This window comes from Cercospora kikuchii, assembly GCF_019650295.1.
Source record: "Cercospora kikuchii DNA, contig_00001, whole genome shotgun sequence".
NCBI classification, from domain to species: domain Eukaryota; kingdom Fungi; phylum Ascomycota; class Dothideomycetes; order Mycosphaerellales; family Mycosphaerellaceae; genus Cercospora; species Cercospora kikuchii.
This window is the reverse complement of record NW_025408582.1, coordinates 4,460,080-4,483,328: the sequence shown is the minus strand read 5'-3', so window position 1 is coordinate 4,483,328 and position 23,249 is coordinate 4,460,080. Positions and strand designations below refer to the sequence as shown.

The 23,249-nt window shown below is 52.4% G+C and overlaps 8 protein-coding genes across 8 annotated transcripts; 6 read left to right on the top strand and 2 right to left on the bottom strand.

The window, feature by feature from the left end:
• Positions 1-1,459: 1,459 nt before the first annotated feature.
• CKM354_000175500 (uncharacterized protein) lies at positions 1,460-2,024 on the top strand (the record flags this gene model as incomplete). Its single annotated transcript, XM_044796887.1, has 2 exons — positions 1,460-1,556; positions 1,612-2,024. 2 exons carry the CDS (start codon positions 1,460-1,462, stop codon positions 2,022-2,024), a joined length of 510 nt encoding a protein of 169 aa, XP_044652822.1.
• A 2,401-nt stretch (positions 2,025-4,425) lies between these two features.
• On the top strand, positions 4,426-5,226 carry CKM354_000175400 (uncharacterized protein; the record flags this gene model as incomplete). Its single annotated transcript, XM_044796886.1, has 2 exons — positions 4,426-4,824; positions 4,879-5,226. The coding sequence occupies 2 exons, from the start codon at positions 4,426-4,428 to the stop codon at positions 5,224-5,226; spliced, it is 747 nt and encodes a 248-aa protein (XP_044652821.1).
• Positions 5,227-8,972: 3,746 nt separating this feature from the next.
• On the top strand, positions 8,973-10,857 carry CKM354_000175300 (uncharacterized protein; the record flags this gene model as incomplete). The annotated part of the gene is made up of 3 exons (XM_044796885.1): positions 8,973-9,390; positions 9,447-9,773; positions 9,830-10,857. 3 exons carry the CDS (start codon positions 8,973-8,975, stop codon positions 10,855-10,857), a joined length of 1,773 nt encoding a protein of 590 aa, XP_044652820.1.
• Positions 10,858-13,979: 3,122 nt separating this feature from the next.
• Positions 13,980-14,837, bottom strand: CKM354_000175200 (uncharacterized protein; the record flags this gene model as incomplete). Its single annotated transcript, XM_044796884.1, has 1 exon — positions 13,980-14,837. One exon carries the CDS (start codon positions 14,835-14,837, stop codon positions 13,980-13,982), a length of 858 nt encoding a protein of 285 aa, XP_044652819.1.
• A 336-nt stretch (positions 14,838-15,173) lies between these two features.
• Positions 15,174-17,830, top strand: CKM354_000175100 (uncharacterized protein; the record flags this gene model as incomplete). Its single annotated transcript, XM_044796883.1, has 9 exons — positions 15,174-16,394; positions 16,443-16,608; positions 16,658-16,850; positions 16,904-16,939; positions 16,987-17,065; positions 17,127-17,169; positions 17,221-17,298; positions 17,351-17,380; positions 17,430-17,830. 9 exons carry the CDS (start codon positions 15,174-15,176, stop codon positions 17,828-17,830), a joined length of 2,247 nt encoding a protein of 748 aa, XP_044652818.1.
• A 354-nt stretch (positions 17,831-18,184) lies between these two features.
• Positions 18,185-19,426, top strand: CKM354_000175000 (uncharacterized protein; the record flags this gene model as incomplete). The annotated part of the gene is made up of 3 exons (XM_044796882.1): positions 18,185-18,487; positions 18,538-18,973; positions 19,023-19,426. 3 exons carry the CDS (start codon positions 18,185-18,187, stop codon positions 19,424-19,426), a joined length of 1,143 nt encoding a protein of 380 aa, XP_044652817.1.
• A 1,140-nt stretch (positions 19,427-20,566) lies between these two features.
• CKM354_000174900 (uncharacterized protein) lies at positions 20,567-21,942 on the bottom strand (the record flags this gene model as incomplete). The annotated part of the gene is made up of 2 exons (XM_044796881.1): positions 20,567-20,780; positions 20,834-21,942. 2 exons carry the CDS (start codon positions 21,940-21,942, stop codon positions 20,567-20,569), a joined length of 1,323 nt encoding a protein of 440 aa, XP_044652816.1.
• Positions 21,943-22,121: 179 nt separating this feature from the next.
• CKM354_000174800 (mitochondrial 54S ribosomal protein IMG2) lies at positions 22,122-22,794 on the top strand (the record flags this gene model as incomplete). Its single annotated transcript, XM_044796880.1, has 2 exons — positions 22,122-22,266; positions 22,322-22,794. The coding sequence occupies 2 exons, from the start codon at positions 22,122-22,124 to the stop codon at positions 22,792-22,794; spliced, it is 618 nt and encodes a 205-aa protein (XP_044652815.1).
• Positions 22,795-23,249: the final 455 nt, after the last annotated feature.

Here is a 23,249-nt window from a genome sequence, read left to right as displayed (position 1 = left end):
TTGTCTTCGAATGGGCGAAAAACTTCACTTCAGATGATGCACAACAGGGATACTGTTAATCAGTTGACGAGTCTCATCGCGTGCAATATTTGTCGCCAGTCACATCCCCTCCCGCGCTCTTTGCTCAAGCGCGCGCGCAGAGACCTTCCACCGAAGCTCGGAGCCATCGCAACAGCTGGCTGATCTCATCGTTCAGTCCGGCTATCTGGACTTCTGGAGCGGTGCGATGGCGTGAGCTTGTCGACAGGAACGAGGAGATAGTCGAGGGCAATCAAACGAACGCTGCTGCTATCAGTGTGGCCTCACATGGGTAGAGTCAGATTTGAAAGCGCTTCTCGATGCGTGTATCATCTCGTGGCCCAGGCACATTGTAGTAGTTCCTCATGCTTTGAAGCACACATTGACAAGGATAGCATTCAGTAGAATGATAATTAGTTCCAGCATAGTCGATCTTCTTCAGTGCACATATTGTGTGAGTGCGTCTTAATACCTTCACTTGTGACGGACTCGTTTGATGCAAGATGCATGCCTGGCCGTAATGTGTCGCAGCGAAATCTTCTAGGTGGCAAGTCGCGCGCAGCAGCGCGAAGATGCAGTGTTCCAGACTTGTGGGCACGGCAGCGAGAGAAATGGTCGCACCAGCGGTGCTCTCTCTCTCAAGCAGCACGAGGTGAGAGGTGAGGTGAAGTCTGGACTGCTCGGCTGGAATGTCGGAGATGCCGCGATGACTTAGTCTCGGCGCGCATGAGACAAGACCCTGCATTTGGCCACGGAGATGCTTTCCACCGCTGTCACGCACATCGGCGCTGGGTGGAGGAGCGGTGCGTGGTGAATACGGCTGCCGGTAGTGCTGGTGGACGTCGGAGTGCCACGTCGGTCGTAATGTACTTGTGCATGCATTCGGGCAGGCATGTTTGCGAGGGCAGTCTGCATAGCGAGGGCATTCTGCATGAACAGCGGCGCGCGGACAGCGATGCGTTTCCGCGCGCTCGAGGATGTGTGCTGGCGTCACAAATCGCCTGTTGGAAACGTCAAGTTCCAGGCTTGCGAGAGATGGGGCATTTGGAAGAACATCGGGAACGACATCATCGCTTTCAGGGACCAGCGCCGGCCGCGCTCGGCATTCCCTCGAGGCGTCGTCGCTGCGTCGAAGGTGCTCGTGACGAAGGACCGAGCTGTGAATAAGCATCTCGTTCACCAGACCGCTCTCTTCCTTTCCACTTGCCACTTACTCTCTCCTACTTCTTCACTTCCTCCGCGCCTGCCAATACCTGTACCATCACCGCGACGCTCTATCTGCTACTTCGCCTCCGACGCAGCCTCCGACTTAGCCTCAAGCCTCATCCATCATCACCCGCTAACTTGACTCGACCCAACTGGCACCGCCATCCGTTCAGCAGCACCACACCCGCCATCGCCCATTGCACCAGCAAACTTCAAGAGTCATCACATCGTCAACATGCGTTCCAACAGCATCAGCTCCATCAGCAGTCGGGCCTCATCCGCCGAGCCCGAGCCAACGATGCAGATATTCGTGAAGGACATTGCAGGAGAGAGTAAGCGCCCAGCTGACCCATTCACAATCAACATATCGCTGACTGTCTGCTATAGCATTCCCACTCACTATCCCCTCAACGACCACTATCTCTACCCTCCGTTCCATGCTCGCCCTCCGCACCAATATCCCGGAGACATCGCTTCGAATCGTCCACGCCGGCAAGCACCTCAGCTCTGCCTCCTCTACGCTCTCCTCATACAACATCGCCTCAGATTCAACCCTGCACATGACACTTCCGCTCCGCGGCGGTGGCCCCAAGAAGATCCGCTGCGCGTTCAAGGACTGCAAGGAAGGCATTGCGCGAATAACTGGCGACTGCACTTTCTGCAACAAGCAGTATTGCAACAAGCACCGCATGCTGGAGAGCCATAGCTGCACTGGACTCGAGGATTGCAAGAAAGAGGAGAAGGAGCGCAACCGGGAGAAGCTGGAGAGCGAGAGGACCGTGGCGATCAAGGGCATCTAGGAGAGCAAGAGAGACTCGTCCGCCTAAAGGCGGATGCACCAGGCAGTGCATGTCTATCGCATCAGCGCTACACATTGCCTGCGAGACAGAGTGACGTGTACCAGGCACGTTCTGAGAGTCACCGGAGAATCATCATTATCAACGGGAACACCACGATCGTCGGTCACATTGTTCGAAAGCGTCTCAGCGACAAGCAAGCGTGCGTGCATTGCATTCAACGATTTTGCGCAGGACAGGAGCACTCACACTTACGCGCATCTCACTCTCTTCCCCAGGGCGGAGAAGACACGATAATGGATTAATACTTGACGAGGCATAGTTTGCGGAGCATCGGCGTCTTTCTCGAGGCGTCTTGACTTTTTCCGGGGAACGTTATTACATCCTTTTGGCTCAGTATCACTACAGCAAGCGAGGCGCAAACTGCTTTTTCGTCTTCTCCTGAGTGGATAGAGAGGAGTAGTTTCGGGATAGGATATGTGTGAAATGCATGGATACAATACAGATTCATACGAACGTCAAAGTCCCATTTCCAGTTTTGTTCGGTCTGTTGTAATTTCAATGAGGTGATGTGTTCTCTCGCTGGAGCTGTCGAGCTACTTCCATTGTATCTGACCTCTGCGGAGCTCGCCGTCTCCGTTTTACGAGCCATTGATTCTGGCCTTCATCTGGAGAGCAGGCAATAAAGAATTCCTGGTGCACGATAGCCTTGCCCTTTCCGCATCAATGACAACGAGATGTCTTAGCTTCATCATGGTCGCAAGTGCTGGAGTACGTGGGTGTAGATGTGGCCGAGGCATGTTGGAGCGGAAGGTGGCCGTCAGCCGTGACTGCCCGCCAGCTCGGAAATCCATGTATTCTTGGAAGGCGCTAACGTGTTTGATAAGCAACCTGATCAGATAGCCATCCTGATTAGGCCAAATCAGGCCGAAATCTGAGATTCTGGAAATGCGATAACACGACAACGCAGACAGCTATAGCCTTGGTTTTTTTGAATATAGCTCGAGGAGTATTATAATATAGATTTCCTAGAGTCTAGGACATGCTATAGTACTATAGGGCTTGAAATCAAGATATAGGCCTTAAAAAAGCAGTAGAACTGCTATAACGAGAGAGTTGCAGAGGCAAGCTATTGCTTTGTCCTATAATCCTGAATCTAGGACTCCTAATATCTCCCTTAGCCTTTGTTTAAATACTATATCTGCCGGCGTTGTCGTGTTGTTGCATTTTCAGAATCTCAGATTTCGGCCTGATTTGGCCTGATCAGGATGGCTATCTGATCAGGTTGCTTATCAAACACGTTACTGCGCTTAACCCTTGGAGGCAACTTCCAACTTCACTCTTCGTTTCCGATTCTTTACATTCTGAACAAATGCATTGTTCTTCACTAAAGTATAAACGTCCTGTAGCGGTGGCCTGATTTGTCACCAAAAAGGACACATTGAGAGGACTCTGCCTGGAACTGCTCGAAAGTTGTGATGGTCGATGCTGATACTGATTTTGACGCGTCGTTTTGATCGTTATATCCAGGAAGAAGGCCTTCAGAATGCTCATTGAGGCTGGTCCTGACAGTTCTCTGGTCGAGATTGCTCACATTTAAGGACATACCTAGTTGATAGTACATACTTGGACAGCGATCATAGAGTCAAGTTACCCGGCTGACAGGAACAGAGAAGAGCTTGCTATAGGAACGCTCGAATAGACGACATACGTTCGATTGCTCATCAAGATCGACTGCCCTCCGATTCTCGTTGGAGAATCACTTGTCAGTTGTGCTTTCCCCGGTCGCGCGATCGAGGAGCAACGGGGAACACTGCAGTGTCCTGTTGCCGGTCCATTTCAGCGTCACAGAGTCAAGCCGGAAGGACCAACCTCATCGCGCTGGCTTCTCGAAGACCATTTTTGTGCTGTATCTGTCCCTCTACAGCCCGAAGCTTCGAGATGGATGAGTCCACCTGCAGCGAGGCGCAAAGTTTGACCAGTTCAACTCTGGGAGGTACTAAGTGCTTCGCGGACTCTGCAATATTTCAGACACCTCCGCTACGGTAAAGTCCTGCATATCTCTGGCACGAGGACTGTTCAATGTGGGACATTCGGCCACTTAGACGAAGCCAGCAGCATATCAGGAATATCACAGAGGCCCGCGTCGCCAGACAGCGATGCACCGTCTGGTTTCTCGTTGTTTCCCAGCTCCAGCTTCCTGACATCTTTCAGCCAATGGGAGTCACTAGCCTCCGTGACTAGCGCCAAGGTGAGTGAATGCCCTTAAAACGGCCGCGCCCGCAGTCTTTCGTTTCCCAGTCTCCAGTCGTCAACGTCCTCGCGGTAAAGCTACAAGACCAACCACGCCGCGCCCCACACCTCACTCCACAAGCAAGACTCACACCACAAACCAGAAACGACCATGCCGGATCAACGCAATGTCACGCCCTTCGAGCAGCAAGTCTTCGACTTGCTTGCGCGCGAGGACCCGCCACATCCAGTCATACTATCACAACTTGTCGCCTCCATGGACCTGCGATACATCACGAGATTCAGATCTTCGATCGATGGCGAACGTATGAATATGCTCCTCTGCGCTGCAGCAGAAATGCATAGCACTGCCACGGGTGCTCTCGCCAACTCGACATTCAAGATGAATGAGGAAGCTTCTGACGCGGCATCTCGATCATCTTCGGAGAACGCATCATCTGTCGATAGCGCCGCACCTGCCTGTCCCAAGTCGTCCGGCAACAAAACGGCACCTCAAGATCAAGTCACCAAGGCACATGAACGCTACGAGAATGAGAGTGAAATTTCCTTCGTGAACGATTCGTAAGACGAGCAGCTGTTCGAGTCGGCGCGTCTGCTCTCGCAGGCGAAACCAACTGGCACGATCCCGCTCTCACGTGGATACAAGGCGAAGGCAGTGACTGTATCGACACCAAACTCAAACGATGCCAAAGATGCTTCGGAAAAGCACGAACTTGGCGGAACGGACTCTGGTATGCTAGAAGTTGGTAAGCAGGCGAGGAAGGAGACGGGATCTGACAAGGTGACTCTTGAGAACGAAGTGCAAAAGCACGATCACCATACTCACTCGCCCCATCGAAGTCTCGAAGAACTCGATGCTGAGTTGGAGAAGATGCAGTCCAAGGCGGCCAAAGTCCCTGTGCAGAGCGACGGGCATTCATTCTGGGGCGAACGACTTGCTCAGCAATCGTAAACGTTCCAGAGAGCATCAAGGACATCGCGAGCGAATCACTCATGCGGAACACGATGCGCCTCTCCTTGATATGGAACCTCTGAGCATCGGTACCCTGCACGTCATCATTGCGCAGACCATTCGCTGAACTTGAAATGCTACATGGCACATGTAGTGACATACTCAGTCAAGCGCACAGTGCGGAAGAAAGTTGTATGAGGTTTGAAATGAGCAGAAACCACGATGTCGGTATCGTTTTCTGCAATGAACACTTCTTCCGCTTCAATCGAATGAACCCATTACTTTACTCGCAAAGTCAAGACGCTGCCAACATCCGCGCACTTGTTGAGCAATGCATGTCTCGTATTTCTTTTACCTATCATGAAAAATGTGGCTTCGGAGCTGCCGCTCGTAGCCACACTGTTTTTACGTCCCTTTGCATTCGTCCTATTTCTCGTGTTCACACTTACTGGAAAGCGATCAGAGGCTTGAGATGGAGCTGTATCCATCAAATAGGGGGTGGAACGACAGGTCAGTTCTCGAAGCAAATACTTCACGAGGCGAAGTCCATCCAAAGTAGGGGAGCTTCTTGCAGAACTATGGGTTGGATCAAGTCGTCCCAGAGAAGAGCTAGATCCCTTCTGCCGCGAAAGCAGTAGAAGCCTTGGTATGGTCGCCAGCGTTGACGGTGAGACCTGATTGTGGGCTCGGGATAGCTGTTATGTTCGCCGGTATCCGAAGCCTCACACAAATCATCACCGTCTGCGCTCACTGATGAGAAGTGGGAATTTGAGGAATTCGGCATTACAATACGGTCTCTCCTTTGCGGCGACAATTTCGAATGTGCCGAGAGTCGTAGGCTTCCGCAACTCGGTATATCTGTTGCAGTGCTTGCAGCGCTCTTTCGAACCACCATGCAGCATGATGTGACCTGACATGCAGGATGGTCATGCAGCACGCAACTTGTTGCCCGAACAGCGCGTACGCAAGCTCAACTGTTTTGGAGAACATGCACGCAATGTGCCAGCATTGAGCAGGTATTTTTGAGAAGCATACTTGAACCTGCAGATAACTTGCTCCATGATACGCCATCCATACGAGCGCGTGAATGCAGCAACACGCGTCGTGCTGCGCCAACACTTGACTTGATTCCAAAGTCGTCGCTATCAATGGGTGTTATGAGACCATTGTGGAGCATAACCAGTAGCCTGAACGTATCCAGAATGTCGCGGACCCGATCCATCCCGCTTCCAAGCCAAGGCTCGTAAATGAGGAATTAGCATTGTAGATCCTGAAGAAATCCTACAGCCTACATCGCCAAGACATGCGATGGGTCCCACTTTTTGGCTCCATAAAGAACCGTTCGGTTTTCGAATGTAGGACCAGTCGTTGTGGTGCATTTGTGGCTGTGTGCATGGTGGTGAAGTGTACATCACACATGTTTAGTGCACGCCAAGATTGAGGAAACCTCCTGTTTCATGTATATCATTTTCTGGCGTTGTGCAGAGGTGCGTCCTGCATGGCGAGCGGGTGGAGCAGATGCAGAATCGTCCTACTGTGGCACAGTGTGATATCGACTTGTCTGTACCACCAGTCTTCTTTGTCTTGCGTGTGCTGTATGTTCCGGTCGTCTCTAGGCGCAGTGTAAGTGTGAACATGGACGTTTGCCGCTCAGCGGCTTTTGAGAATATGGCGCAGTGCTAAGAAATTGTCTTCGGCGTGCAGTCCGGAAATGCCAATTGCTGCGAAGCAACGGGCTCATTGCTCCGTTGTCTGTAGAATGACATCGGATCTCCTGATATATCGGACGAGGAATGCAAGTCCTGTGCAACCATTCGATACCATATAGAAGAGTCGCTGCTCGATGCTTCAAACTTCGGAATCTGCTTGTCTTCAACACTTATCAGCAATGACGACGATTTTGACCTATTGTGTTAACCCTGAGCACACCGACTTCCGCCTGAGTCAGCACCCTTGAGAATTTCGCTTTGTCCAACGAGCTCTGAATAAGCTGATGCGCTACACACCCTCTTGGAAATGCGTACTTGTAGCAAGACCTCGCAAGACCACATCGGCAGGCCCGAGATCGACTCAGCCTAATGGTTCTGCATGTAACATCAACCCAGAAGTGTCCGCGTCGGCCAAGATGATTCTGCTTCTGCATCATGCATGCCGGTAACACAAATCCGGATCTCTGGAATGGTTAGTGACGCGGCGGTGGTTAATGTCGCCAATCAGGCGGGAGAAAGACCACACGCGTCGAGGGACGATTGATGTGATGAGGCCACTCAGGTGCAGGAATGGCGAGTGTGTCGATCAGTGCCCGGCGTCTGAACTAGACAAGAGGTGCGACTCCATCAGCAGTCTGTCCCACTCTTGTACAGGACCGTGGCTTGCCATTGCTCGACACTGATCACTAATGAAGGTGATCGAAGCCAAGCCATACGTGATCAGAAGCAAGTGCATATCTGCGCAGATTAGGCAAGGAGTCGTCAGTGAGGCTCAAAGTTGGTCCGAGGGACAAGCAAGTATCAGGGTGCAGAGATAAGGCTTCTGAGCGTGTTCTGGGCGATAAGGATTAAGCTCCACGAGACATGCCCTGCGTCATAGAAGAAGAGGCCAAGAATTGCGCAAGAATTGGGTGTATGAGAAGGACCGTCGAATGAATCGAAAACTTCATCGGCAATCTCCAGAACGATGAAGCGTGCTGCCTCTTTACCGGCCGAAGGAGGGTCTTGGATGGCGGGAGTGAGCAAGTTTGAACAAAGAAGCGCAAGTAGGACAGCGACATAAGCCAAGGTTTGACGCGTTGTCGTACATTCCGATGCTCGGTGGCAGGCAGTCGCGGCGGTGCAATGAATGGTGGAGGCGGCGAATGAGCCACACACCGCAAGGGTGCGTCCCGCCAAGTCTAGCCAAGAAGACTTTCCGCTGCTAGCTGCTGATCATTCAACACATGCACGTTTCAACATCACCATCACTGCGGAATCGAACCAGCAAGCAGCAGGCAGGCGGATCTCGGTCGACTCGACGCGTGACGGGACCGCTCGGAGCAGCTTCATCGGCTTTCGCGTGTTCCTGACGTCGGCCGCCCACAATCACGCCCGCGCGTCACCCAATGCCAGTGCGTGGAAAGAAAGAATAGGAGAAGCCTGACGCGCCACAGCCCAAAAGGGCCCCAAGAAAGTACAGCGTCAGCCCACCTTCACGTCTCGGAAATCTGAGTGTGGATCCTGGGCCAGTGTCCGCAAGATGCTGCAACCCAAAAGCCCTCTTAGCGAACGACTTCTCGCTCATTCAACGTCTTTCCCTTCCGGACACCTCGCCTTGGCCCTGTGGAGATCGTCATCTTCGCGGTTACTGACAAGCCCTCCGGATATGACACAGCGTGGTTTGCTTGCAAATGCAGTCTCACTCAGACCTTGGCGACCCACCCTCCGCAGGCACATGCTCGCACGGAGCCCGGCTGGGCGTATGTCTGGGCTCGCAGGGCATCACCACCGTCTTCTGTTACCAGGCTAGTGTAACCGGTCTTATCTTGTCGGGTTGCAGTGTGCTTCCTGGTGTGGGTCCTGACCATCGTGGAGCCCCAGGCCGATCGAGCACCAGCAGTAGTGCATGGTGTCGGAGGCGTATACCCTTGCGCCTCTCACATTTTCTATAATATCTCTTAGCCCGTCAGGTAGGTTTGTTGTCAATCCCCGTTCTATCAGACCCCTCCCTCTGCTTGCTAGCTGTCTCGCACTGGCACTATCGCTTTCTTCAGCATGTCTGGCGAACTAAGCCCACCAGGCGGTCAGCGCCGTGGTTCCTACGAATCTCAAAGCTCGTCAAAGAAGTCGTCGCCCGATGCATCGCGGTCACAGAGCCAGGTGCGAGAGAACTCAGAATGGCTCACCCAACCCGGCCGACAGGTCTCCATCGACGCTAGATCTGGCACCTCCACTCACAGAAAAGAGAGCACTTCCCATCACCACTCAGCGGCGCGACTTCCGAATGGACGCACAATAGAAATCGAAACACCTCGAGGACCGATTCGGAGAGAGACATTCCACTCCCTCGCAGCCATGTCAGGGCGCAATAACAGCGATGATGTCGCTGACGAGGAAGAACCAACGTGGCCTCGGGACTGGAGAGCATACGTTTGCCTACTGGCCGGATTCTGCTTGATGTTCAACTCATGGGGTTAGTGCTTGTCGTGTCTTCTTGTCCGCTTCCTTCACTAAAACGCTGGTTTATAGGTCTGGTCAATGCGTACGGTACATACGCATCCTTCTATATGAACTACCTCATGACGGGAAAAGATCTGCTGTATTTCAACCTCATCGGAGGAACACAGTCTGCTGTAGTGCTGGGACTATCTGGAATCGTGGGTCGCTTTCTGGATGCTGGCTTCACTCGCTATCTGATACTCCTCGGCACTGTACTGGTGTCACTGGGCACATTCACGTTAGGCTGGGTCAACGGCGACGGCGGAGTGAACCAAGGCAATTTCGCACTGACCTGGCTCACGCAAGGTTTCATCTCTGGTCTCGGAATGGCTTGCTTCTTCGTTAGCTCTTCACAAGGTGAGTTCTTATCGATCGTTATTTATTGTCAGTATTCACTGACGATGCATTCACAGTGGTCGCTACATGGTTCAAGAAGAAGAAGGGATTCGCCATCGGCATCGTAGCATCAGGAGCCAGCATTGCAGGCCTGGTCTATCCAATGATGACGAAGTTCTTGATCGACTCCTCAGGTTTCAACGCCGCCGCACGATGGGTTTCGCTGGTTGTGTTGCTTACTTCGTGTCTCGCGTGGGCATGCGCGAATCCAAATCCAAAGCACATCATCCGCAGGCCTGACGACTGGATGCGATGGGACGTCTTTGTCGACTCTCACGCATTCCGGAACAAATCGTATGCCTCCTTCGTAGCTGCGATCGCATTCTTATTCCTTGGATTCTACGCAATCTTCTTCAACCTCGAAGAATGGGCATTCTCGAACGGAATTGGATTTCGAAGGTCGACTGGCGCTGTTGGTCTTAATGCTGGTTTGCCAGAAAAGCCCGCAGATGGAAAGATCGAGACCTTTTGGCTGCTAGCAATTATGAACGCATGCTCCACTATCGGGCGACTGTCGTCCTCTTGGTTTTGCGACCGTTATGGAGCATTGAATGTGCACTTCTCTGTCACCCTCGTGTCATCACTTTTGACACTCATACTCTGGACACTGGCCAGCGGCTTCCGCTCAGCTCTTGCGTTCGTCATCTTCTTTGGAGCCTTCTCTGGCGCAGTGATCGGTCTCCCTCCTGCATCTGTCGCCTACATCCTGGGACCCACTCCTGAAGCTCAAGCCAAACTGGGACAGTGGACTGGAATGATGTATACCTGTGCTGCGATACCCGCACTCATTGGACCGGTAATTGCTGGACACATGATCACGGAATATTCGACATATCTCACCGTCCAAATGTGGGCAGGAGTCTGCTTGCTGCTATCTGCAGGCTGTATGGGCCTCGCGATCTATTTCCGGCAGACGATGAAGAGACCAGAAGGATTAATTGGACCAAAGGACCCAGGAAACACACCACCAAACACTCGTCAGCTGTCCCAGGTTACGAACTCATCATACGATCTGGAGAAGAACGAGTCCAAGGAGCGGGTCTGATGTCAACATTATTTGCATATTGTTTCGGGCGAGGCGTTGGGGATTGGGTGGGCATAGAGATGGCAGATACCACAGCTTCTGGGCTCGGCAAAATTGGGAGTCATGATTGATGATGCGATGATAGCGCCACTGGCCGACATTTGTCTGGGTCAGGCGCAGCTTCTTAATTTGAACATGTATTGATGCGCTAGATAGTATTGCTGATATTTCGAAATGCGTAACCTCTGTCTATTGTCGTTGAGCAGCCTGTTCACGCACACACTTTTTTGTGCTTCAGAAGATCTCCGTTCCAATCGCTCTGGCAGCACGTGTGATGCCAGTGCTACGCGTGGCAGATCTCGAGCCCGATCGACTTGCTCATCCCTTACCCAGTGCCAGCGCGAGCGTGCGAGACACGCAGCTGAACGCTCGTGCAGGACAGCACTTTCCCCGACAGCGCTGTCGAGCACGAGGCGGTCTGAGATCTGCAGCGCGCAACAACAAATGCAGGCTGTGGTTACGCACTGTTCCTCACCGTTCCGCGACCCCCAAGCACAGAAAGCCTGACGGTCCCGGGCAGTTCCTAACTTTACATTCTAGAACATCACACTATACTACTTTCCATGGTTGACAGCTACAGAAGCTCTTTGTTCTCGAATCTGGTCTCACAAGCTGAGAGCTCCCAAGTCACTATCTCCATTTCGACGAATTCGGAATCCCAAATGACATCCAACCAAGCCTTTATCTTCGACTCCGCCACCATGCTCATACCAAGCACAAATCATCGCAAGCCGGCGCCTCACCCGGACGGCTCGATACAGGCGCAGCAGGCGCAATTCGGGTGAGACGCCTCCCGAGCGGAAAGGAGCACTTGGCGCGTACCAGATTCGGACAATTGGTGCAGGCGGGAAGTCTCAGCCGGCGCGCGGGTAAGCGGTTTGGATCGTACAGCGCAGCTGCCGGCGGCCGCAGCTACCAAAAGAAGGTTCTCTTTGACGCGCGTGTAACTTTTTTTCCTTATCGTTGTCGTACGGATCCGCGAGTCACGAAGATGGGAAGTTTTCTTGGAAGGTCTTGTGGAAGGGACAGCTGTTCTCTTGGCGGTGATGTGATTCAGGCCGTTGTGGACCCGTGTGCCGTGGTATGGTGATGGAAGGCGATGGTGTGGGGGATCGTCCTTGGTGGGTTCCGCGGTGAGTTTCTACGCCGGAGGTCGGTGCGAGGGGGGATGGTCGTTGTGCGATTTCTGTTTAAGCGGGCTGGTAACGCTCGATAGTTCTTCTGCTTCATAGACGTTCGTGTTGTCTCGACGTCAGCAAGCTTCTTGCAACTGCATTCCTTCATCACGATGACTGTTGAATAGAACAGTGGTTGCCACGGCATGATGGGCAGTGCAATTCAAGGAGAAGGTTGAGCTTCGCGCATACGAAGGCCTCCTGAGGCCATCACCAAGACTGCAAGACACCTGGTTACCCAGTGTCCGCGCTCATTGATCCTCGATGCATAACATCATGCAATGTCCCTTTGGATGTCGGCATCGGAAGAAGGGCGAATCCTAAACTCGTAACCCCGAGCAAGGTTCTTGACCCTCGTCACCATAAGCACAAATGCCACTCTGTACAAGCCTATCGCAGCGAACATCTAATCATCGAGGGTCTGATTGTCCAGATTGAGGTACCCTGAAGGATTCTGCCAAGCTCAGCAACCTAGAGCAATAATTGTCTATGCCATTCTTACGGAGTCTGCACCGCGGAACTTACCTAAAGGACCCTACATCGCTGCAATACCGTGGCCGCATCTGGGGTCAGACTCACGTCGGTGAGCAGGAATAGACGAATGCAATGGCCTGAAATCTCCTCATGGTCGGCCAAGCGGTCCTAACTCACGCCGACGATCTTGTGGACAACGCATGAAGGCAAGATCTCGGCCGGACATCGCGAAATCCTTCATGTCTGTACGAGGACAGCCTGCTGTCAGAAAGAGCTGAGTCCACGGCATCCATGTGCGCCGACCTGATTGCAGGGGAGACTGCACCCAATGCAGACCTCATGTGGAATCTGCACTTCTTGGCTGCGCAGGTTGTGCACAATGATGAGAATGCCATGCTGATGCTGCATTATCCCATCGCCGCGGAGCTCCCAGCAAAATGCGCGTGTCGCGATTGCCTTTTGCGTACACCTTCACGGTAGATCGCCGCATCATACTGCAGACCACGTGCTCGCACGGACAAACAATGTCGCAATGCTTGGCACAGCACGACCGCATCTCCCAAGAGTTCGTGCAAACAACGTACGCTTGCAGGATAACAACGTGTTGAGCAAGAATATTTGATGGTGTACTCACTCATCTCCTGAAACGAAACGACGTTGCACCCAAGACTCTCCAAGCGAACGCCACGAACGGGCGGGTCGATCAGCACTTCCCGCCAATTTGGGAAGCTCATCAGTCAAGCACTCGTGTTCATCTGCATGCATTAATGAGAATTGGCAGCAGATGCCTGGGGTGTCTGCACCGCCACACAAGCTACAAATGGGAAACTGGATGATTTGATTATGGTACCTTCTGTGCGCCAGGACTAGGTTGACGGAGCATCATTTGTGGGATCCTGAAATCGGTGCTCCTAAGACTGCCGACGCCGAGCTCCATTCCCTGCAGACACTGCAAGACTTGCCAAGATGGACAAATGGGAGAGGCTGATTGCAAGGGTACCCGGTCATCACGGACTTGTTCGCTCCCTCGCGCGGCGACAAGATAGCGCCAGGCGCTGTGATCGCAACCACAAAATGCATGCCACTATTGCAACCAGTTTCGGAACATGTTATTCTGGGTCTATGGGGCATGCTCACGCTCGTATGCATCAGGAACGCGGATTAACTCTGTCAGCGTGGACACAGCGAATACCGTCTCAGATCATAGATAATGAGGCGTGTCCGCTCAGCCAGGCCTAGCCTCGCGTGTTGAAGACAATCTACGCAGCACAGCACCCTTGGCCACAGCCCGTCCATCTAGGCTCGCAAATATAGCTGTTCAAGAACTTCCTGCTGTCATTTTCGCGAAGCATTCCTTAGGTATTTGTTGACATATGCTTAGGACGGTCTCGGCGGCCTTCTGTACCGCTGAAAGGAACGCATGTGGTGTCTTGCTCAACGATATCTCTCGTATGGGTCGGGAGAGGACCTTAAGAGCGGTGGTCGAGGGCTAAACTTTTCTACTCCACCCGGAGTGTACACGTAGGAACTTGTCCGCTTGACTCCCAGGCTATCCCTGGGAGGAAGATATGAAGGCCGTCGTGTCATATACGCTGATTTCCCGTCATCGCGCTTGATGTACGACACTAGGTCTGGAGGGGGCGACGGGCCAACGAGCCCGGAAGGGACTTCCCAATAATCACGCGAGTCGGCCGTTTGGTCAGCCCGTTTGTCAGAAGTGTCGCGGTAGTTGTCCAACTCGATCACACGGTGGCGTTTATCGCCCTCCGAGGGCTGCGGGACTTCGCTGCGGTGATCTTTCTGTCGCTGGTCGGCAGCTGGGATGTCGACGATATAGCGGCTGCCACTGTCAGGTCGCATTCGTCGGGCCGTGTGCTCATACCCCAAGCTTGAGACCATGTGTTGTTTGCTGTGTTTCTCGTAGCGATCTTCAATCGTGCGCATGCTTCGCCGACTCGCCAGTTCCGCAGACCGTGTTCCGGATGAGGACGCAACGTGGGTTGATAAAGCTAGCCTGAGGACTTGCTCTTCCTGCTTTACGAGGCCATCTGTGCTGTCTGTTGACAATGTTCTGGGAACAAAGCCTCTCAGAGCCTCGATCGACACGTAGGGGTCGTCTTGTCCAGTCCTGCTCTTATTCCATTCGCGCCAGCTCTTCACGCCTGCTTCCTGATCTAGATTGGTAACGGAAGAATTCTCGGTGGTCGCATATTCCACGCTGGATCGCAATGGTGATGAACTTGGGGCTGAGCTGCTTGGTCGACTCGTCGGACTGGGCGAATCATTCTCCATGCTGTCGATCGCATCAAGAAAATCTCCTGGCCGCTCCATCATGCTTCGAACCAGCCTCTCTTCGTGCCATGATCTTGACCAAGGATCGAATTGTCGATCTCCACGGGAGCGCGTTGACAGCATTGCCGAAAGATGGCAGGATGGTCTCCAACAGCGAAGCCTGCGCAATGGCGAAGGAGCTAGGTGAGGATCACAAGGCAGGATGCAGAAGCGCTCAGCCCCAGTGCCCCGAAGCACTCCGCCTCGCGCAGCAGCTCCTGCGCAGTGCACTTCTTCGTATCAGCATAATGTATGCCATCGATCAGTAGACTGTACACGAAACCGCCAGCAAGCTCGATGGAGCACCACAACGACGACGACTCTCGGGAAAAAAGGTTAGCGCGAGGCCCGCCCCGTCCGCCCTCTGCCAATGACCCCAGCTGGGACTGGGACGATCCAGGAGCGGGACTGGAACACAGAAGTCCTCCGCGATCAGCAAGTCCAGCGCACTCCAAGGCTCTCTTGGACATCGACGATTCCGAGCCACTGCTCTGGCCACAGACCCCGGATCGAGAGCGTCGCGAGACCTTCGGAGATCCGTACGACTTCGCTCAAGTGACCCACTTAGCAGCAGAGAATGCCAGACTCCAAGCAGAGCTAGACAGACTGCGCGGGACGTCCACGGGACATGACGAAGACACGCCATGGCATGTCTTGCACAGAGTATACTGTCCACACGCGAGGTCCCAGCACACCTTCTCTGATCGTCCGGCAGTCGTCTGGGAAGATGGACACAATCACCTTGACTGCCGGCGGCGTGTACCCTCGGAGAAGGTGTGGGAAACATTGCACTCGGAATCCCCCTTTGTTGTCTACAAGGACTATGAATGCTCCGATAGCGAGGAACCAACCAATGATGCACTCCCGATCCCAATTAGAGACGAAGTTAAGATACTGAGCAAAACATTGCTCGCGAACCTCGAAAGACTTCTAAGATCACATGTCGGACTGGACGCTTACAGGAGGGTGAATGTCTTAAGCCATGGGCGCATTCAAGAGCCGTATGTCTTCTATTACCACTTCGAAGCCGAAGCCAAGGCATTTTTGTCGGCCTGCCTGGTAGATCAACAATCTCTAAAATCGTTGATGACCTATTTTGATGAACAGACCTCCTCAACTCTATCTGCAGTCCGTCAACGATTGGCTGATGGAGTAGCAAGCAAATTCGACCTGCCGTACCTGTTTCGGCCTGGAGATTTAGTCGTGTCAACGTTACGCTCGGAGCCAATTGTCATGACAGTGTCTTCCCCAGTGGAACTTGTGCACGGAGAATGGGCGTGCATGGCAACCTCTATCCATTTCGATGGCCAATTTCGTCTTCGCAAAGGGAATCTGTCTTTTCAGATCACTCAAAAACAGGATCTTATACCAATCCAGTCTCTTCCTGTATATCCTCTGTGCTACACAGATGCACGATCACGGAACGCACTTCTTGCGCGGGGAAGAAAGTTTCACAGTTGCTGCGACCAGAAATATGTCACTGCCGCAGTTGGTCTCGGAGATGATGATCGAAACCTTGTGAGTACGATTGTGACTCGCGTTGATGTGGCTGCTGACGTTACGTAGTCTGAGGTGCGATACATGATAGATGTCCAGGCTTTCCACATCCTACACCCACCTGAAGGAGGAGCATCAAAGGAGGATACTATCGATCCGCACAGCATCGGAGACGACTTTTTCCTGAGACTGCCTGCAGTCATACAAGGCTTCCGCATGCTCGACAAACGATGGGGTGAGTCCTACTGAAAAGAGCTGGACTTGGCGCTAAACTTGAATCCAAGTGACACTTCGCATCGACGATATAAGTCCAGTAAAATGGAACACGCAAGCTTTCGAAGATCTTGTCATCTCGAATGAGCATGATAGTGACACGAAGGGCCTCATTGCGGCGCTCGTGCAGAATAAAATCGCTTCAGAGCAAAGCATCGATTTTGTAGAAGGCAAAGGCACGGGCCTGGTGCTGTTGTTGCATGGGTTAGGCCACACACAGCGTTTCATTATCTCGTGGGTCACTGATTGTCGTTTAGGGCGCCTGGGACTGGCAAGACGTTGACGGCCGAGAGGTACCACATGCGTACGAACATTACGAATAGTGCTTGACAACACGCAGCGTCGCCGAGATCGGCCAGAAGCCTCTGTACCGTGTAACGTGCGGAGATATTGGCACAAAGCCAGAGCAAGTCGAGAAAGTGAGTTCTATTGGGTTCTACTTCTACCATCTGCATGGTGTCAAGCTGATGAAGCTACTAGTATCTTGAATCCGTGTTCATGCTAGGCCGGCGATGGGGATGCGGTGAGCCCTTCTATGTCAAATTTGTTGTGATGACTGCTGATAGAAATCTAGTTGTTCTTCTTGATGAAGCAGATGTGTTCCTGGAGAAGCGCTCCCTTGACAACCTGCAGCGCAATGCCTTGGTTTCCAGTGAGACAACTTCTGCACACTTTGCGTCTCGTATCGAAGCTGACCCAAAAAGTCTTCCTGCGCACAATGGAGTATTACGACGGCAAGATCCAGATATCGACTTCAGATTCTCACAGCTAATGAAACCATAGGTATCCTCATCTTGACCAGTAATCGTGTGGGACATTTCGACGAGGCTTTTAAGTCTCGCGTTCAGCTGGCAATTCCATACAAAGCACTGGACAGAAACCAGCGCTCCCAGGTGTGGAAGAACTTTATCCGCAAATTGCAAGATGTTGGTGAAAACATGGACGTTGACGACATTAGAGAGAGGGTTGAGGTTCTTGCAAATTACGACATGAACGGACGCCAGATTCGTAATGCTATCAACACCGCAAGGCAACTCGCTCGCTTCAACAACAGAGAGCCACTGAAGAGCGCGCACCTAGAGCGAGCTTTGAAGGTGAGCCAGCAATTCGACAGATATATTGAGAGCGTACAGCACCCAGGTCTTAGCGCCGAGGAGATGGCGACTGAGAGCGGGGACAGGTGAAGTTGGAGGATGACATTAGTTCCGTACTGCTTGATATCGGTCCATCTACATCATTGCAAGATCGTCTTCCCGGGTTCCCCGAGGGGGATATCATCTATATGCTTCTACCTTGTTCATGATCTTCGATGCTTGAAATACCACAAGTCGAGGCTGTGGATTTCAAGGCGACTGTAGGTCAATGCGATTATGGCCGGCTATGCCTGGGCGCACAAGATTGGGGCTGAGGCGCAGCTGATGCACCAGTAAGCGAGGACTTGCAGCATTTGCCGCATAACTGAACCTGTACAGCCGTCTGCAGCAATAGCGTCTTCAACACGGCCTGCAAAAACGCAGTTCTACCAGCACTTTCACATAATGGGAACTCCCCTATCCGCAGCGGAAACCACTTTCCAGACTGCTCTGAAACTTTTCCGCGCCCAGCACTCGTCAGACAGCCATGCAGAATGGCTCCATGACAAACATACGCAGTCAGATGTTCAGGCCTCCATACAACAAGCCAAAGAGAAATATGATGGTCGTGCCCAGGGGAAAATACGAAAATTGCTGGCCAATATCTCGACTGGTATCCTTGGCTATGGCAAAGTCATGGACGTGCTTGCTCAACATCACCCAGAATATGTGTCACTAGCCTGGGGCACGACAAAGCTTCTCTTCATTGTGAGTTAGTGCGTGATGTGCTCCCAATTTGGCTAAGAATACGCATGTAGCTATTCCAAAACCACGACGAGCTCATCACTGAGCTGGCCAAGTCCATGAATGAAATTGCCGACACATTACCACGAGTAGAGCAGTATATGGACCTTTACAACGACCCCATCCTACAAAGCAAGATCGAAGAGCTTTTCGTACTCATCATGGGACACTTCGAGGCAATGTTGAAGTTCTACCAGGAGAGACGATTGAAGCACGCCTGGAAAGCTTTGATACAGCCTTACAGTATTCGTTTCAAGTCTTTGAAGCAAGAGATAGACACATGCTCGCGAGCTATCGAGCAGTACGTGTCAGTCAAGCTTCACGTCGTGTTAGCAGACCTTCGCCAAGTGCAGTCAGCAATTGATCTCAAAGTGAGATCGCTCGATACGAACGCCAGAGACCAAAGCACGAGAGTGGATCTGATATACAAACTGCTATGTGACATACAAGGTGAGTATTAATCCAGCGCCCCTGATCTTCGGCTACTTACCTGCAACAGCCAACACAGCCCTGCTTCCCTCGATGTCACTGACACTACAGGAGACACAGCTTGCGGACATGATAACTCACACCACGGACACACGATTACTGCGCCCTACGGATTGTCTACAGGCGTGGGTGGCCTTGTGCAATAGACAAAAACTACACCAAAATCTGGCGCTGCAAAATGTGTGGAGTTCTTCCGAAGTAAGACAATGGAGCATGGCACCAGAGCCTGCCATCATAATAATGCAGGGCTCTACACCGACACGGAAACAGACCTATGCGATTGGAACTTATATGACAAGATTCGTTCAGCAGTCAAAGACTGCGGTCCTATGGGCACTTCCGGCAGTGTCCTCTGCTGACTTCAGCATGACTTGGATCGACCTCCTTCGATATCTGATAATGCAAGCACTTTAATTCAACGGCACAAACCTTTGCAACGCCCTTCCGAAAGAACTCAGCATCCTCAAGATAGCGACCGCATCATCTGAAGCAGATTACGAGCAAATTTTAATCTCAGCACTACAATCGATCAACCTCGTATACATCATCATCGACATCAATATGCTCGAAAATGACCTCCTTGCGCCAGAAAACATTGCAAACATCCACCAAAGTATCGAGCGTATCATTTCCAAAGCCGCAGCTTCAAATTTGACACTCAAACTCGCATTCTTGAACTCTCGGCGAGCGACGCAGTTCATGCCATCGAGGGCGCATACGCTGGCGTTGGATGCATTTGCCCGAAAGGCGAGATACCAGAAACCCGCTGCCAACGTGAGGAGAGGACATGTACAAGTTCCACTTGTTTTTCGACAAAAGCGTGTACGATGAGGGCAATGATATGGCTCACAAGGGCCCACGCTCGCTACCTCTGAGGTTTGCGGTGTCCAGGCGACTGCGTCTTCTAAGTTTATTGCCGATCGCTTGCAGCTGGATCCGGGTGCCTCTGGATCGAAAATCTGACAGTAGTCAGAAGGGAGTGTGCAACAGCTCGATTGCCACTCCTTTGCATGACCGACCTCTGTTTTTTCTGTCGTAGCTCGAGCAGCCCCTGACAGAACCAGACCTGGCCTTGTCCACCGATGTATCGGCACTACCAGGAGGTCCCGAGCAAGCAGGAAATTTGTCAATCGTGTGCCAGAGAGAAGGTACTAGCGCTTCAGGTCAATTCGAATAGTCTCATTTCAGAGTCACACATTTCGTGCCAATCGTGCTACCTCGCCTCCCGTCTAACCACGCTTCTTTCTAGGCTGTCTAACCCGAGCCCTCAATCATCCGACCTGAGCGCTCTTGCCGTAACACATGATGCTCATCCCGCGCTTGCTTTTCTTTCGTGCAAAACGAACATTTATTCCTGCACTTGACGCCGAGAACGCCAATGCTATGCCATACCACACACACGCACACGCACAAACTCCTGCATCGTGATCATGTCTTTTTGTGCGCCCGTCGCGATCCCCGTCGCGGGATCCGAAGCTCTGTTGTGCAAGCTCGTTATGCGCAAACAGCCTCGAACGCCAAATTTCGAGGACCCAAATCCATCCTCGTGCCTTTTCACTTCGCAACTGCAGCCGAAAGCACTTGCGTGCGGAAGAAACCGCCCTTTGTTCGCTCGATAACCTGCTGGTATACGCTGACAGGTGGGTGGTTCATGATGACCGTGCCGGCCTTGTAGTCGATCTTTGCATCAACGCGGGTATCGCGGATTAGGTTGACGATCCACTTCTCGCCCTCCTCCTGGCCAAGACCAAGGCGTTTTGATAGATCCCTGTCGGAAAGGTTAGTATCATGCTCGGCATAAATCAATACTGCACTACTCACTGAATATCAATGCGCTGATGAATCTTGCAGTATGACTCGGAAATGAGATGGCGCGCAGCGTCCAGGAATGGCTCCGCAGCTGCTGACAGGAAAAAGTCCGCACTCAGAATTTGATGCGCCTCTGATAGTCTCTTCTGAGCTTCCTCGAAGTCGAAATCGACGTAAAGTGCCTTGATGAACGTGGTGACTGGGTCGTTGTACTCGTACTGCTCCTGTCTCACAATACGCACAAGATCCTTCAACTGCTTCTGATAGTTGCCATAGTTGTAGTTGTTCTTGCTGCCTGGTCGATTGCGGTTCGTGACGACGGCTGCGGTGAGATATCGCAGGATCCACGGGCAGGAGGTTTGAATGGTGTTAATGTACGCGGGAGAGAAGAAGAGCTCAGTCAGCTGCTCACGGGCGGGCTCGTGATTGAAGAAGGGAAACAGTGACCAGTGAATCAGCCAAGTTCGGTGCTGCAGTTGTGCGAGCGGGTTGTTGAACAGGCGGGTGTCGATGCTCTCCTTAATCTTCATGACTTCCTCCATTGCACTTTCCCAGTTGGTGGTCAAGATATCTGCGGCCAACTTTCCCCATGTTGCTGCGTTGACTTTGTCGTTGTCTGTCGACAGAATACGGAACTGATACAGCAATTCTGAGGCACTCTCGTAATCACCGCACGCAAATTGGAACTGGCCGAAATCGTACAGCTGGTCCACCATCTGCTGAGTCACGCCGTGGTTGTCCTTCAGGTATGCCATGTTGCTATTCTTGTCGCTGCGCAAGTTGTTGATGACTTCGGCATCGCCGAGCAGGCCTTGGATCTTCTCAGTCTCCTCGGTGTATATCCGCCGCCTCTCGAGAATCTCGTCGCGCTTCTTGCCGTATTCGGCCGGGGTCTCGTTCAGGTTGTTGAGTTGTGCGTACAAGTCGCCGACATAATCGGACATGTTGGTCTCCTTGAGCAGCGCATACTTGAGCTTGGTAATGTCGGAAACGTCCTCGTCCTCTGGTCGTTGTTCCTCCTCGAAGTTGAGCAGCGGGAAGACGAGATGGCGGTCGAGGTTGGTGATGAGCTTTGGCAGGAGGCTGTACTGGGCCGCGATATCGCCGTTGGAGTCTGCCATGATCGCGGTGATGCGGTGGTGGAGGGGCGAGTGGGTGGTGACTGTCGCTGTCGTGGGTTGTTGGACCTCTGTCCAAAATCGAAAGTCGTGCCAAGATTCATCGGCGGAGGGAACCGCCGATGCTCGAGTCGCGCCTTCCGCAAACACTCCCGCATTGACGAGAACAAATCAGCAACATCATGGCCAACACAGTGCCCATAATGCCCTTCCTGCGGCCATTGAGCTTACCTCGTCCAGCGACTGTGCGACATTTCCTCCGCTTCTCCACCAGCACGCCATGTCGAGAAGCAGCAGCGGCAGAAACACAAACGGCCGTCCGAGAAGGTCAGGAGCATGCAGAGACCATGTCGACGGTGTGTACTAATTCATCGGCATACAGATCCCAATCTTGTCGCCTCTCGGACAGCAGATGAGGCGTATCCTCCGCGATCAATGTACTCCAACCCTCGACCGAAAGAATCTCGAGCCTCGCGACGAACAGCCCATCCCACAAAAGAGCGCCATTACCCAACCCGAAGGCCGTCGCATCATCAACCTGCACCTGTCAAACTCATTCCAGATCCCGTGACGCTCCTTCCAGAGACACAGAGCGCGCCTAATCTGCCATACTTTGTATCAAGATCCTCATCCAATAATCTGCCCATATATCACTTACGAAAACGGGGCGGCAACTTGAAGATGACGAGAATCAAGAACATTGATGGAGACAAGATGGTGCTGAAAGGAGAGTTGTGCAAAGTGTTGAATGTGAAGAAAGATGAGGTTGCAATCAACTCAACCACGGGACACATCAACTTGAAGGGGCATTTCAAGTCCCAGATTGAGACCTTCTTGAGGGAGAGAAGATTCTGATTGGATGCGAAACCAAATGATGAACAACTATCGAGAAAGTCAAGAACGCTCCCGTTCAGCAGCGCCAGAGGGATTCATGAACTTCTTTCTCCACGCGCAGAAGAGCCTACCATCCCTATGACAACGACCCTGGCACGATCTACGCGGACACTAAGTGCATCTGCGATACCGCATCTCCACGGAACGTAAGGGTACGTGGTGTCAATTACGTCGAATAGGAGATCACCTTTCCAATGAGCAATATTTTCGGGAGATCGCGACATCGAGAACACACGACCTGCGGGCTCCTGGATACCACTGTGGTAGGAGATGCTTCCACCGTGAAGCCAGCACATCCTCCGCGAAAGCTCGTGCAGTGCGTTTTGAAGCAGGCACAGGTGCCATACGACTCGAACGATATTCGAGCAAATGTACATTCGATGCAAATTTGTGCAATAGAGCAGCCGGCCATATAG